Genomic DNA, 14,837 nt, shown 5'->3' with positions numbered 1-14,837 from the left:
GGCCCTTGGGGTCTTTAGCAAGAAACTGAGTGAACGCATTAGTCCATGTGACTTCAATCAGATCGCATCTGTTTTTAGATTGATATAAAACCTGTGCATTTCTAATTGATTTACTGTAAAGATATTCAGACTCCAATTGGGATCTTTCTCCAAAACATGACTTTCCTTTTTCCCCAGCTGCTTAAAAAATGGGGGGAAAGCATTTTGAAAGGCAAATTGACTTCAAAATTTCAAAAACAAAACATGATCTGGAGGTTTAGGAGAGTTTCAAAGGTTACAAGCAGTTTGCATCTCACCTACAGTAGGTGATTCTCATCATTCAATGTCAATGTGCAGATATTCTGAGTACATTATTGTCTAAATATAATTTAGGTGTGGGATGAAGCTAACTGCCACTCCTAAAAGGGCCAAGACCCAAGACTCGAGTAATGTTTTACCGTCGTAAGACAACTCCAATTTAAAAATTGCACAGCGGTTCAATGGAAGTGCTGTTTTTTGAACCTTTAAACCTAAGTTATAATAATATGGGATGACTACACAGGAAACGGAGGCTGGAGGCAGCGCACCATCAATGCTCTTCCTGCAAGTAAAGCATTCCAAGAAAGGCAACAAAACAGCATTCACTGTAAATCACTGCAGTACTTCTGTTTTTTACAGTGCTACCTTTATATAGGCAGTTGGTCAGAGTTCACATTCTATTCTCAGTATGGTTTTGACGCAAGATTATTTGTGGTGCACCGTCTCCCTTTCCTGTTTAACACAGATGAAACGGCAGCATCGGTGTTACTGCTTGCTTCCTCGCTGCCAGCCTCCATTGTTGTCTGTATCAAAACAGTCACTTCTCTGATACTCACAACTACAAAACTTCCACCCGCCAATCCTGATTGGCTAGTCCATTTTATGTGGTATTGAAATCCCTCCCAATGGTTGTGATTCCAGATGGATGTGTGGAGTCGTGTGGAGCTAGTCGGAACACCATCCATCTAGCGAGAGTTAGGTTATAAAAATACTAGGGGTACTTTACTCATAATTTTCTGACTTTATTTTCATAACCCCCCACTCTCACCAAACAGGGGATGCCAGTCTCCGGCACAGAAATGTTGGGAGTCACAGACCGATAAGTTTTGGAACCCCTGGTCTAAAGGTCCACAAATTGGGTAGGGGGAGGGAGGGTATTTGCTGTGATGTTTTGAGACTGCAGATGGGATGTTTCACATGGCCGAAGTCTGCTTTGGCCTTGGCTGCTCTTGTGCTACCCGCTAGCTCTAACCTCTGGGATCGACTAATCTAGACTAATAGTAAATTCAGACTCCCGGTAAGATTTGAAGGGTTTGCGATCTTAACAGAAATTGAGAACTTCTGAAGTAATCCTTTAAGTTATGTAGGGAGAAAGATGAGAACAGATTAAAGAATTAGCCACTCCTACAAAAATAACCTGCAAAACGCTCTGTAGACTGCTTTGCTTGTGAAAGTGTAATGCACCATGCAGACCCATGCATGACCCATCTTTTCAGGTACTATTTAGGGAAAGAACACAAACTACATGATATGAGAAGAAGGCTCGTCATCCATAAACACCAGAGGTATGAAGCTGCCTAGATGGTGACACGACGAGGCAGTTTTAGCTTAACGTCATGTCACTTCATAGTGTTAAGATGCGATATTGAGAACCACTTAACTGTGCAAAACATGGAAGCTTGATACACCCGGGACACGCAGATGGATCTGAACCTGACATGGATCAGCAGGGGACGTGAATATTTCAGTGATCAACACAGGTGCTGCCTTTAAAATAAGGTTTGATAATGGATGCAAAGACCGGTGATGGATAGTTACACATACATAACTTTGCATTTAAAGACAATGTGTTGGAATCTTATGATAAAAATGCTCTTTTTGAAGTTTAGTCGTATATTTATAGGTGTTTTATTTTTTGTATTTAGGTGAAAATTGAATAAAACTATAGCAGAAATTCTGTTTTAAAAAAAGCATTTTGACTTTTTCAAATATTAAAAAAAATACATCTAAAAAAAATCATTAAAACATTGTCCTTCTTTGGCTTTTCTGTGAGCCTTAACCCCATTGATTCATGGCATTCGTAATAAATAAATCATAAAACAACATTCTTTATCTTTAGTACAGCCTTCCCTGGCAGTGGTTAGCCAATGAGTCTTTCAGCATGAACCATTCACAGGGACCATTTTCTTTTAGTTTCCAAAAATCACCAGGAATTACTTTATCATTTACTCACTTTTCTTTAATGTAATGAGGAATGGTTCTAAAATTTAGTAGAGACTTGGGAGATTACTGTAGATGTAATGTCTGCAATCTGTTGCCACTAATTGTCGGATTGTTCAGTGATTTCTTCCTTTTGCCTACTGAAAATAAGTGACTCAGTACTGAGAAGAATTATCATCCAATCATTTATGTCCATGACAGCTTTTCGATAGATCACTGAAAACGTCCCGTTTCTGTTCTTTGGCTTTCCATTTCTTTTATTTTATTTTATTTATTTTTTTGCTTCACAACAAATTGCTTGAGCTTTTCTGCTCTCTGATCACTTCATGATCAAGCACTGTCTAAAAATATTGGTCCCTTATAAAAGCTAATCTGAGTGAATGAAACAAAGGATGATATCAATGATTAAGGGGAAAAAACAGATCCAAATCAAGTTAGTTATATTTGAAAGAGTAACTACCCTTTTTAAATATGACTACTCACAGTTAACAGATGTGGACAATTGTGATTAAACAGCAGTTTTTGGGAAGCCGAGTTAATTTTCACTAGCCACACCTAGACCTGATTACTGCCCGATCAGTGAAACCAAGTAGGCTAAAAGATCTTAAAATGCAACTCATCTTTAATCTAACAGAACTGAAGCGCTAATGAAAAACAAAGTCCCTGAAACCTATAAGTGCAAAAGTCTTACAAAGCATTTCTGGGACTCTAGTAAACAACGGTGAGAGCCGTTTTCTGCAAATGGAGAACATAGAATATCGATCAACCTTCCCAAGTGTGGCTTACCTACCATAATTAATTCAACTACAACACCATCTAAGGACTTCAGTTAAGGTCAGTGTTCCTAATACAACAATTAAAAACCATAAATACTGGACAAAAAATTAGAGAGATCCCAGGTAAAAACCACAGCTGACCAAAAAATATCAAGATTCTCTAGAGAAGACAGAAGTGGAACTTTTTGATAGACCCATTATATCTGGCCTAATAACATTTCAGAAAAAAGATCATACGCACAGTCACATGGTGGGGATAAGTGTCATAGCATGAGGTGCCATGCTGCTTTGGAACTGGAATGACTGCCCCTGTATTCTGCTCTTCAATAGAAAATGTTGAAGGAAAATGTTGTGGTATCACCTTGTCACCTTAAACTCAAGCACACAGCTCAGAGTGCTCAACCCCCAGTGTTACTAAAGTGAAAACATGTCTTAAACTTGCATTTTCTATTTATTCAGTTTATCTTTATCTGATATAAAAAAACTGGTTTAATGATCTGAAACATTTAAATGTGCCAAAAATAACCAACAGAAAGACAAAATAAGTAGGGGTGGTAGAGGGCTACTTTTTTATGGCACTGTGGACTTCATTAACATTTACAAAGCACTCGCTTCTGACGCAGGATATTTTAAATACTTGCATCCGTTAAATTAGATATTTTCGCCATGTCTTTTTTTCCTTACACAATACTTAAAGTTAAACTTCATCCAAGAGGAGTAATTCACTAACTTTTCCATTTTCCAATGAAAAACGTGCCAATGAGTGAGAAAGCAACAGGTCAAACGTACATCTTTGAAACTTCAAAAAGACGTGACATTTACAGGGAAAAGCCTGCGTTTCCCCTCTCAGCCAAGTGCAGCACGTTTTAGTCAGAGCACATCAGAAAATACCCTGAACCAACGACATGCTGCATTTACTTACCATTGATGTCAACGTGTAAAAGCGACTGAAAACTGGCAGATGATAAATCTTAAAAACTGATCACAGCTTTCATTACAGCTAGCTAGAGAGGACAGCTCAAAGTTGCATTCTTGGGTTTTAAGCAGCTTTTTAAAAACTATGAACCTCAACGGCACGTTTGCTTCAAAGTCGGGTCCACTTCACGTCAACTGAACTGAGCCATGACTGACCAGCAGATAAGATTGTGAAAAAGTTTATTTTTTTCGACAGGAAACATGCAATACACAGTGCTGTGAAGAGACCAAAGTTGTAGTAAGATGGTTAATGAAATGCTAACAGCCACCTTGAGACAAACAGAAAGAGAGAACTAACACAAGGAGCAAACTATATAGTAACAAAATGAAATGCCTTTGTGGCATTATACAAAATAGAAACTGTCCAATGTACCTTTAAAGCTTACAAAATATAATCTGAAAAACATGTTTTTTTATGGTCCTTAACTATGTTACCATAACAAATCTTCCTTTGCTAAAAAAAAAAAAAAAGAGTTAACAGATTGTTCAGCAAAAAAGTTTTAATGGTAAAAAGAAAATGAAGACACCTTTCGACCCACATAAGTATAAAAACCTTTTAACAAATCCAGCTGTTAGCGTTAGAAGGCACAATCCCCTCCTGGGTGGGGATCTGGGATATCAGTCTGAGTGGGGCTCATGTCCGCAACTTTCCACCAGGGGGCGCTAAAGTCTTTTAAACTCGTCCTTTTTTTCCCCCCGGCTCTTGAGCGCTCCTGGTGTTTTCACAGTTGCTCTGAAAATACGGGGCTTCGGGAATTCAGCACAGGTTTACAGGTCCGTTGAACCTCTTTGGGGAAAAACCGCGCATCCTTCCCCGACAGTCATTCAGAGCAGAACCACCAACCGCTGCCGACTACGTCAGCGCCGACACGCCTGAGTCACTGCTGTTGCTGGCTCCGTGGCCGTCCCCGTGGCCACCCACCGTGGATAAAGGAGAGGCGGAAGACGCCGGGGACGAGGAAGCGTTGCTGTTTGATCGGAGGATGATCCCGGTGGCGCTGCAGTGAGGCCGGGGTCCCGGCTCGGGGGTGTAGGTGAAAGTCAGGCCCGTGGGATAGATTATCCCGTCGTTGCGGACCAGCGTGACGGGCACCTGGACCGGCTGCAACACCCAGCGCCAGCCCTCCCTGAAGGCAGAGATGTCCGGGACTACACAGAGGATGCTCTCTCCGCACCTGAACGGGGAAGCAAACGAACGGTCCGCGTCAGAAAACAAGAGGGGAGCGCGCGGCGAGCTAAACGCCGGCCGAGCCTTTCACCTGTACATGGTTTCTGCCTCCACGTCTCCAAACCACACTCTGAGGTTAGGGGTGAAGTTCTGTCCTGTCACTTCCAACATGGCCACATCTCCTCCGCCATTTAACTTCAGGGGGGTGAAAAAAAAAAAAAACACATCTTAAAAGAGCCTGACAGGTCTACAGGGTGGAAAGACGTCAGATCTGTTTTTATTTTATTTTTTTACCTGCAGACTTTCCACCACAGGGACAGGGCTGACCGGCGTGGGGACGGGACCCATGCCTTCGTAAAACGTGTACTCTGCTTTGTCCGTGCTGATGATGGTCCACGCTGCGCCGTCGTTGACGTTTTCCTTGCGGGAGTCTTTGGGGCATGAAGTACCCTGGAGTAAAACCACACACTTTAATATTTAAACACGAAATATAAAAACCGTCTGCGCTTGTAGGATGTTTATTCAGATGCTTGTTGCACCTTGTGTTGGTGCTCGGACAGCTTGAATATTTAAATGCATGGACATCACTGATAAAAAATAAAACATTCTCCATCAGACTGGTTCCTGCATGATATTGAGAAAGCATGTTATCATGATGAGGATTGATCTGTCATAAATATAAACTTAAACAGTGTTGAGGTTAACACATGGACTCTAGATAATGAGAAGTCTCTCTAGCTGCTGGAAACATTTGTTTCCAGATCTGCTATTAAACAACTTCATTCTGGTAAAGAAAGCAAAGTTTCATTTTACCATTTACCTTTATTGTATAATTGTTTGTGTTATTATCTTGACAGCAATGAACTACACATGATGTTATAAACCATAAATTATTGTAATATTCACCTGGACTTTTTTTTTCAGCTGTTGGCTCTATGAGAGCAGCAACCCACAACAATAAAGATATTAAATGAGCATTTTAAATACTATTTATCATCACTTTTCTCATTATTACCACAAAGAATCATTATAAACTTTTACATTTCTAATCCAATCCTAAAACAAATTCTCACAAAATTTAGCATCACCAAATACAGCGGTCTAAGTAATTCTGGAGTATTGAGTACTTCAGTAGGAGAGGGGACAATGAGATGGCCCAAAAACCAGGAATGGTTCTGCAGGTTTAGGCCGCAGACATTTTCCTCTTCTCATCTTGTTTCGATTGCATTTAAGTAGTTGGGCAGGACCGTCTGAGATCCTTAACCGATCAGCTGGACTGGTAGCTGCTCCTTTGTACAAGGAGGAACAGCCATTTATCAAAGAACACCAGCACTGGAACAGGACGCTGAACCTGTACAGGATAAACAACGGCACCCTGTCTACCATTTGGTATCAGAATGAAATCCTTAGGCCCGTTTTTAGACCCTTCACTGGTGCAGTGGGTCCTGGGTTTCTCCTGCTGTGTGATAATGCCTGGCCTCATACTGCCAGAGTGGTCAGGCAGTTCCTGGAGGAGGGACTAGATCCCACTGACGGACCTCCAACAGAACATCGCTGGGACGTCATGTTTAGCTCCATCTGACGCGACCAGGTTGCACCTCAGACCGTTCTGGGGCTCAGTGATGCCCTGATCAGGATGTGGGAGGACATCATCCCTCATCTCATGAGGAGCACACCCCAACATTGTCAGGCATGCATAGACACATGTGGGAGCCATACACACCACTGAGGACCATTTTGAGCTGCTGTGATGACATTGCAGCAAATGTGAGTAGCCTGCTGCATTAATTTTATAGTTTCACTTTCTTCATGACTTTGGACGAAGCCCTCTGTAGGTTGATCATGTTCATCTGATGAACCATCCTTTTATTCCTAACTCATTACCCATTCCATATCAGTATTAAAGTGGTCCTCTAATTTTTTTAGCAGTGTATGTTGCTGGCATAGAGAGCTTCAAAGCACACGTACTTATGTAATTAATACCTATTACAGTCCAAGCGGTTCTTCTCAATATTAATATTGCACAGAGATACTGCAATAACAATACATCTGCAACCTAGTTAGTGTGCAGCGGCAGGTCTAATCCATCAGCTTCAGTAGCTTAATCTCTGTCTAGCGCATTGCTGCATATCACTTATCTAGTCATCTACAGCCCATGCCTGCTTCTCTTTACCCAATGCAACCTTGTTTACTGTTATTTATATTCATCATTATCACAGTAATTTATGCCTAGTATGCTCTGGATTATAGAACAACTTAAATCCCCACCTTCCAGCTAATCAACACCCTTAGAAAGAGAGAAAGGCTGAGATTGTGACCAGACCGTCATCTGTCCTTCACGTTCTCAAGTCTGACTTTCAGTGAGAAGCACATCTAGAGGCGCTTTGATCAGGCTTTTACTGGTTTGAGCTTTTCTGTCTGACACATTAACATTGATTTTGCCCACTTCCAGTTTTCTTTTGACTGACTAAGACTATCAAATTTGTTTTTATTCAAATGTAACACAGATAAATGTGCAGTTTCACTTCAAAAACGGAACTGAAAGTAATTAATACTTTCTTGAGATGAGTGTATTTGTCTTTGATTTGAGCAATTTGAGCAGGTAAATAACATTATCTGCCAATGCAACAGGATTTTAAAATATAACTCATCATATATTTCAAGTGTAGTATACCCCTAATTCTCTTATTTCTGGGGTGAAAATACTCATTCCAGTGGCAGATAATTGTATTTATCTGCTCAAATCAAGGGCAGATACACTCATTTAAAGAAGATTTTACCTACTTATAGTTCAGTTTTTGCAGTGTCTGTTGACCGATGTAGCAGAAAATAGAGGCAATCACACTAGTAGCCTTTCAAAGGGCGTTTCCCTAATCTTTGAGATTTTACAAAAAAAAAAAAAAAATTTAACGATGTACAAGTGCATCAATATGAGACTTCAGTATTTGACAGGCTGAGCAACAATCGGAGCAGAGGGCAAAGAAAAACTGGCCAAAGCTGATCAATAACTGTTGGGATGTCTCAATTCATTCAACAAAAGAAATTCATTTTTGAAATCTCATTTTGCATAAAAATTTTTTAAATATTTTGTAATTATATCACTTGAATCCCTCAGTATTGTTAAAACTAACCCAAAGACAGTCCAAGCGTGTAAAAACGTATAAATTGTTTTCATTGGCTGCGGCCGTGCATCGGCTCACCTGGTACTGGATGATCCTTTCCTGTGAGAGACAGAGGTACATCTTCTCTGTATCCTTCAGGTAGAAGGCACACTTGTGAAGCTGCGATACGGGGTCGTCTGCGTCCAGCAGGGCCGCTTGCTTGTCCACTTTACGGATGATCTGAAGAAATACGCCAACAGCGGCCACCGTGAGCACGGACGATGAAACGAGTGCATCGGAGAACAGGTTAGGGCTGCGGGTCGGGGGACGCCGGTGCGGCGGCGACTCACGTACCAGTCTAGGCAGGGCCAGGCCGGTAACAGAGCAGACCAACTTCACCGTCTGACCGTAGTGGATGTAGCCGTCTTTTACAGTAAATTCCTCTCCTTCAGATTCATCGTCGTCCACTGAACAGATTGAGAAAATACTTTTAATTGTCTACTCATTCAAAAAAAATTAAACAAAAAGGGGGAAAAAACTGTTTAACTCACACAGGTGGATGTAGAAGGAACCCCACTGCTGGGAGCTGGCGTGAAAGTCCCCCCCCTCCACATGCAGATACCTGGTGCTGACGGTTTGGGAACGCAGGCGGTTGAACAAGGCCACTTTAGTCCCGGAGGCTATGCACACTGACCAAAGACAAGGAGGAAGGTTAAACCACAGCTTCTCTCAGAGCTCAGAGACCAGATCGACACGGGACCACGTCGGCGTGCGCGACTCACAGTCCGCGTTCTTTAGGGACTGTTTCTTCTTGGAGGGTTTGGAGATGACTTTGATCCTCTTGCTGGGAAAAACGCCGATGTCCGAGCTGTTTCCGTGCAGCATCTTCACCGACAGCATGAAGTGCTTTCGCTTGTCTGAGTCGCTGATGTACAACGTCTTAGCTGTGCAGAAGTTCTACCGCAGAGGAAGGACACAAAGGTAACGGTTTTTTATGGGTACACTTTAAGTATGATGCGCTCTTCCTTTTCGTGTTTTTTGAAAGAATTTGTCCTTAAAGCGCAAAGCAGCCAGTACCTTGCAAAGGTTTTCATACCCCATGAGATTTCACACATTCTGTTAAATTACCAACAAAAACTGTACAGAGTATTTTATTGGGATTTGTGATACATCAAACAAAAGTAGTCCATGATGAGGAAGATGACCATATCTGGTTCATTTAAAAACAGGTGACCTCTGTTTGCCAATTAAATGACTTCTGACAGTATTAGTAATTAGTTCTGCTGAATTTTATTTAGGGGTAGCAGAAGGAAGGGGGCTAAACACAAATGCTTGTCAAACTTTTCGGATTTTATTTGAGCTTTATAGCAATAATATATTCTTCCCCTCCACCTTAACAACATGTGCCATTCTGTGTTTGTCTATTATCAGGGGTGTAAACTTTCTGTACAGCCTTTTCAGCTCAGCTCGCACATGTAAGTAACAAATGCAGCCCTCTTTAAGCACACCCTACCAGCGATGAGTTACGTAGCTCACTCGACAGTCAACTTAATTACTCACCTGAAATTATTTCACATTAAATGTAAATACTACTGGAATGGAGGTAACACCGACGGCCTGTAGCTTTTAAATCGCTCCAAATGCCTTTACAGTAACAGACATGCAACTGGTCACTACTGAAGGAGACTTGTGTGCCCCCCTGCTCTTTTAGAAAGCCATCTGATGCGACCCCTTTACATTAACAAAAATCTGACTTCCTTGTGTTTCTTTTGCTGCCTGAAAGAATCCATTCTGCTTGATTGTTAGAATATTGATACGAAAAGAACAGAATACGATGTTACAAAGCTCTTAGCATCTACTCATCTGTTCTAACTAGGCAAAATGAAAAACTCCCTTATACACCAGTGTTATCGCAAACCTCCACTTGCCTCTAATGAGCGCTGTTGTAACTTAGGTAAAGAATGTTAACTCCAAACCTAGACCTTCAATCTAGGGGAGAATTTCATCCTTATCTGTATCAGGCTCCTCCTGCCGTCTTCTGAAACACTCCACAGGTCCCAGCAAAGTAAAATACAATGGGCTCACACATGAACTAAACTCTGCAGCTGCAGCAGGGGAGTGAATACTTTTGTCAGGTTATACAAAGTGATCAAAAGAAGCTTCTTTCAACATTTTATTAAACTCATGGTAGAACACATTGATAAAAAAGGAAGGCATCTGATTGGTTCTTTCCATTCAGACCAAATTACATGATTGGTCAGCGTTTTTACAGGCCTGCAGCTTTCGCAGAGATCACATTTTTAACCTCCTTTTTCTGAATAAATAATGTATTGACTAATGTCAGGATGGAAGGACCATTTCACCCAGTATGACGAAAAGTGTTTAACAGGATTATCACCTATAGCTTTAAATTTCTGTGTTCATTTTTTGTTAATTTCTCCTGGTTGTACTGAAAACATTACCAAATTGCTATTTTTGGTACCATTACACCCTGATCTATCACATCCCAATCCCAACAAAATACACTGAAGTTTGCGACTGTGATGTGATAAAATACTTTTGCAAGACGCTGCGAGCCCAGAGCACAGTCATATAACTCGTTACTCACCTTTCCCTCCAGAAAGAGTTGTTGCATGTCCTGCTCACTGCTGCCAATCCCTATGAACACGTAAGGCTGGGCCTCCTGCTCAGAGCAACCGTCCTTCGCCAGCTCCTTCACCTTCTTCTGCCAACCCGTCCCCATCAGATACACACATGGTGGCGGGCAGAAAAACCTAATGGACACGGAGCGTACAATGAAAAGGCTCCAAACGATCTCTTCTGATCAGAGAACTGTTTTATTTATAGAGCCTCACACAAACCTTTTCTCATTTCCGTAGGACTTTTGCGCCACTTTAGCATGCAGTACGAGCACAGTTTGATCCTGTTTCTCTTTCAAGTAAGTCCTCATAGCCTCCCTGAAATAAAGATGAGTCCATGCATTAATCACAGCAAATAGCAATCTCCATAATACAGGTGCTACGCCACACCGACACATGAGCTACAACAGTCACATTCTTTGTGTTAAGCCTTTCCTCAAATGGAGACAATAGAGGGGAGGTTTCACCTGGACTAAGTTGTCTCAGTTAGTCAAAGTCATCATTTCAGATCAGTAAAATCTGCATAGACTGAGGAAGCCAAGTTCCCACAGTCTGGAAGAGGAGGGGTGAGTTGCAGAATCCAGATTGCTTGAGGTTGAGTGTGAAGTTTCCTCACTTAGTTATTGACTTGAGGAGCCTGGGGTTGATCCACTGTGTTTTATCAAGTCCAAACTCAACAACCGTCTACCAGGACATTTCAGGGCACGCTTCCCGCTGCCGACGAGCTTTATGGATGAGCCAATTTCATTTTCCAGCCCCTGCTCACACTTTCAAACATAACTACCTGCTTTAATGACAATGGTATCACTGTGTGTGACCAGCAAATCGGGCTTGCCTAAACCTCGTAGTGAAGAATTTATGGACTATTGACAAGAGGTAAATAACAGACAAGGCAACGATGAACTAATCCAATCTATAGGGGATTCCTCAAATGACGTCAAATTGCTAAATTTAGACGCATACGTCTCTGCCGTCTTGTGGTCGTCCAAACAGAGCGGTAACGTTTGAATAGTTTACTTGTTTGAGTCAAATAGTGAATAGATCTGTCCTGAATATTAGGCCAACAGACAATATGAAAACAACAAAACACAACAGTCATACATCCTCTCAACCAATCACAAACACAGACCCAGGTAAGCTCCTTCACCAAACTTCAGAGTTCAGAGAGCACACATTGCTATTTTTTTTTTAAAGATTTATAGTTTTGGTAAAAATAGGGCTGGACGATATAGAAAAAAAACATGCATATCGATAAAATAGAAATCATATTGATCGATATGGATAATTCTCAAAACATATTTTAAATGCAGCCCTGACCATTTTATGCTGTTGCTTAGCGACCTATTTTTAGATAGAAAACATGAATTCAAACTCAACCCTTTATTCAACCAACTTTTTACCAAAACTGCTAATTAAAAAAAAAAAAAAAGAACACATGCTCTCTAAATTCTTTGGAGGGGGCGGAGCTTGAAGACTGAGCATTCCTGCATCTGCGTTTGTGATTGGTTGGGAGGATGTAATGACTGTAGTATTAACCTACAAGGCTAGAATGCAAAAAGAAGGAAAACTGTTATTCTGTTTACCTTTTTATTTATCCTTTTTTTTCTATTGATCGATATATATTGTTATTGAATTATCGACCAGCCCTAAGGTTGTGTTTAAATTCAGTGTTCTTTATTGAAAAATAGGTCGCTAAGCAACAGCATAGAATGGCCAGGGCTGCAGTTTAAATATATTTTTTGACAATTATCAATATCGATCAATCTGATTTCTATTTTTATCGATATGCTTTTTTTTTTCTGTTTCTCGATTGAAGCAGATTGAAATGAAGCTCCTGGGACGTTGTCATCTTCAAAAATGATTGGTATTGCGTTTGTTGCCGTTCTAGTTTGCTCTTGTCCGACAAACCGGGAAACCCGGGCTGTCTACAGACAAATGTGACGTCATTTGAGGAATGTCCCATTGAAGCAGCCTGGCCTTCTTTAACACCAGAGCGCCAGGCCGGCCGCTAGAGGTGTACCAGTACATTGATCCACATTGATATATTGATTAACAATCAAATTACACCAATGCAAAATAAAAATTTTGATCCATATCATGATTTTTAAGACACCTTTATTTTGAAATTAACAAGGCATGAGACATAAGTGAACAGGCGATCTATTATTATTATTATTATTATTATTATTATAATATTTTGAAATTTGAAAAGTTTAGTTTTTTATTTAAATGCCTGAAGCCTGCAAGAGTTTAGAAATAAAATGGTCAAATCATATTTGGGTCATATCGATCGCATCAATTGGAAATCGTAACAGACTGTTTTATCGGCAAATATATCATCGAAATAACATCGTATCATGATAAAGCCGGTGATTTACACCCCTACTGACCCACCTCAGAGCAATGGTCGATAAAAGGAATAAAGATGCAAAAGTTCAAAAGCTCCATCCAGGAAAGTCCACACTTCATTACAAGTACCTACATTTCTCAATTAAAACATTACCTAATGAAAAGGGAGGGGGGCACCTGAAAACACATCACCCTGGGTGACAAATTTTTACTAAGTTGTACTTTTATTTAAAAATCTGTAAGCATGTTCAAAATGGTTGTGAAGAATCTGCACTATGGAGCATAGCTGAAGTTCTTTTCTTACCTCGTTAAACGTCGAGGCAGATGTTGCTCACTGAACTTCCTGCAAAACAATAACAACAGGACCTGATGCGATGTACATGTGGGTTTAACACACAGCAGAAATAAAAAACACACATGCCAAGGTTTAGTCTCTGTAACTGTCCAGATACAAGTCTAAATTATTGCACGTTCTTTTATAAGGATCGGAGTCAGTGAACAGCTAGAAGGAGGTAAAACGTACAAATGTGGTGATGGAACAGATCTGTTGTGGAGCTCGAAAAGAAAACTGGATGTACAAAAACATATTACGCGTATAATTTCAAAAATGTAGCAGCTATCCAATACGCTTTCGCCATACAACGCAAAAATAAGGGATTTTTTTTTAATAAAAGTTAATTCACATTGAAGTGTCTGTACCAATTTGAAATAATTTGCAACAATTTCACCAGGGACAGAGAGGCAGCATGCTACGAAAAATAGTTTCGCAAGTGACCCAGCATTAAATCACAAGCTGTACTGGACGAGACTGAGGTAACAAAACCAGCATGTGATCAAATGTTACTTCCAAAAGGGAGACAAAAAACATCTCCGACAGCTGGGGATGCTTCTCCGCGTGATAACTTCACGTTTTCAACCACATTATGGTGAAATTTCTACTTACCCCGTCACGACGGGCGCCATCTTTGAATCTCCCCTCCTCCTCCTCCCGCCCCATCGGATAAAAAAAAAAAAATCCAACAATCGCGAGGTCCCACCCCCAGACTCTCACCAGCCAATCCGCTGCAGAAAACCCACACTGACGGAGAGGACTGACGGAGGGAGGTGTGATGGAGGAAAGGGTGAGAGTAGTGGGAGGGGGAAAGGGTGGCGATGGGGTGACCAACAGAAAGCAGACGCCGAAACAACATGCGTGGGAAAGTTGTTAAAATCGCGCGAGAATGGGAACTCTCACAGTTGACACGAATCAAAATAGCCAAGAGGCATCGCGAGATGAGGCACCTTAACTACCCGTTGTTGTTCTTTGGTCCTCCCATGGCACTCGCTGTTACATGATTCCCACGACTAGACTACAGACTAAACCTTTGACACACAGACAGAATATAAATAAGAGAACTGATGCAATGAAAACATGAATTCAGTTCTAAAGATGTTCTATAAAGGAAAAGATGAAAAAAAAAAACAACAACTGTAAAAACTAAGTCTGATGTGTATGTGTGTCATGTTATTTGTGTGTATACTAAGCCAGTGTGAGTCTCGGAGGTAATTTCACCATGGGAAAACATGGTGACAATAAAAGATTCTTGATTTT

At 40.9% G+C, this 14,837-nt stretch overlaps 1 protein-coding gene across 1 annotated transcript; it reads right to left on the bottom strand.

Annotated features, from left to right (window-relative positions):
- Positions 1 to 4,152: 4,152 nt before the first annotated feature.
- On the bottom strand, positions 4,153 to 14,280 carry rbpja (recombination signal binding protein for immunoglobulin kappa J region a). The gene is made up of 11 exons (XM_012857537.3): positions 14,190 to 14,280; positions 13,551 to 13,589; positions 11,120 to 11,215; positions 10,867 to 11,032; positions 9,041 to 9,215; positions 8,810 to 8,947; positions 8,613 to 8,725; positions 8,358 to 8,498; positions 5,452 to 5,607; positions 5,249 to 5,352; positions 4,153 to 5,164 (listed from the first exon to the last, which is right to left on the bottom strand). The coding sequence occupies exons 1-11, from the start codon at positions 14,207 to 14,209 to the stop codon at positions 4,843 to 4,845; spliced, it is 1,470 nt and encodes a 489-aa protein (XP_012712991.1). The 5' UTR covers positions 14,210 to 14,280; the 3' UTR covers positions 4,153 to 4,842.
- Positions 14,281 to 14,837: the final 557 nt, after the last annotated feature.

Source organism: Fundulus heteroclitus, chromosome 5 (genome assembly GCF_011125445.2).
Source record: "Fundulus heteroclitus isolate FHET01 chromosome 5, MU-UCD_Fhet_4.1, whole genome shotgun sequence".
Classification (NCBI taxonomy): Eukaryota; Metazoa; Chordata; class Actinopteri; order Cyprinodontiformes; family Fundulidae; genus Fundulus; species Fundulus heteroclitus.
The sequence above is the reverse complement of the archived record's forward strand: the minus strand, read 5'-3'. Positions and strand labels throughout refer to the sequence as shown.

Bases quoted from the DNA above. Each gene is read 5' to 3' on its own strand.
- rbpja (XM_012857537.3), bottom strand. From the start codon at position 14,209: ATGGCGCCCGTCGTGACGGG. The intron at 11,216-13,550 runs GTAAGAAAAGAA...TCTTTATTTCAG, and splicing joins CTGCCTCGACGTTTAACGAG to GGAGGCTATGAGGACTTACT. The intron at 11,033-11,119 runs GTTTGTGTGAGG...CGTGTCCATTAG, and splicing joins TCCTACGGAAATGAGAAAAG to GTTTTTCTGCCCGCCACCAT.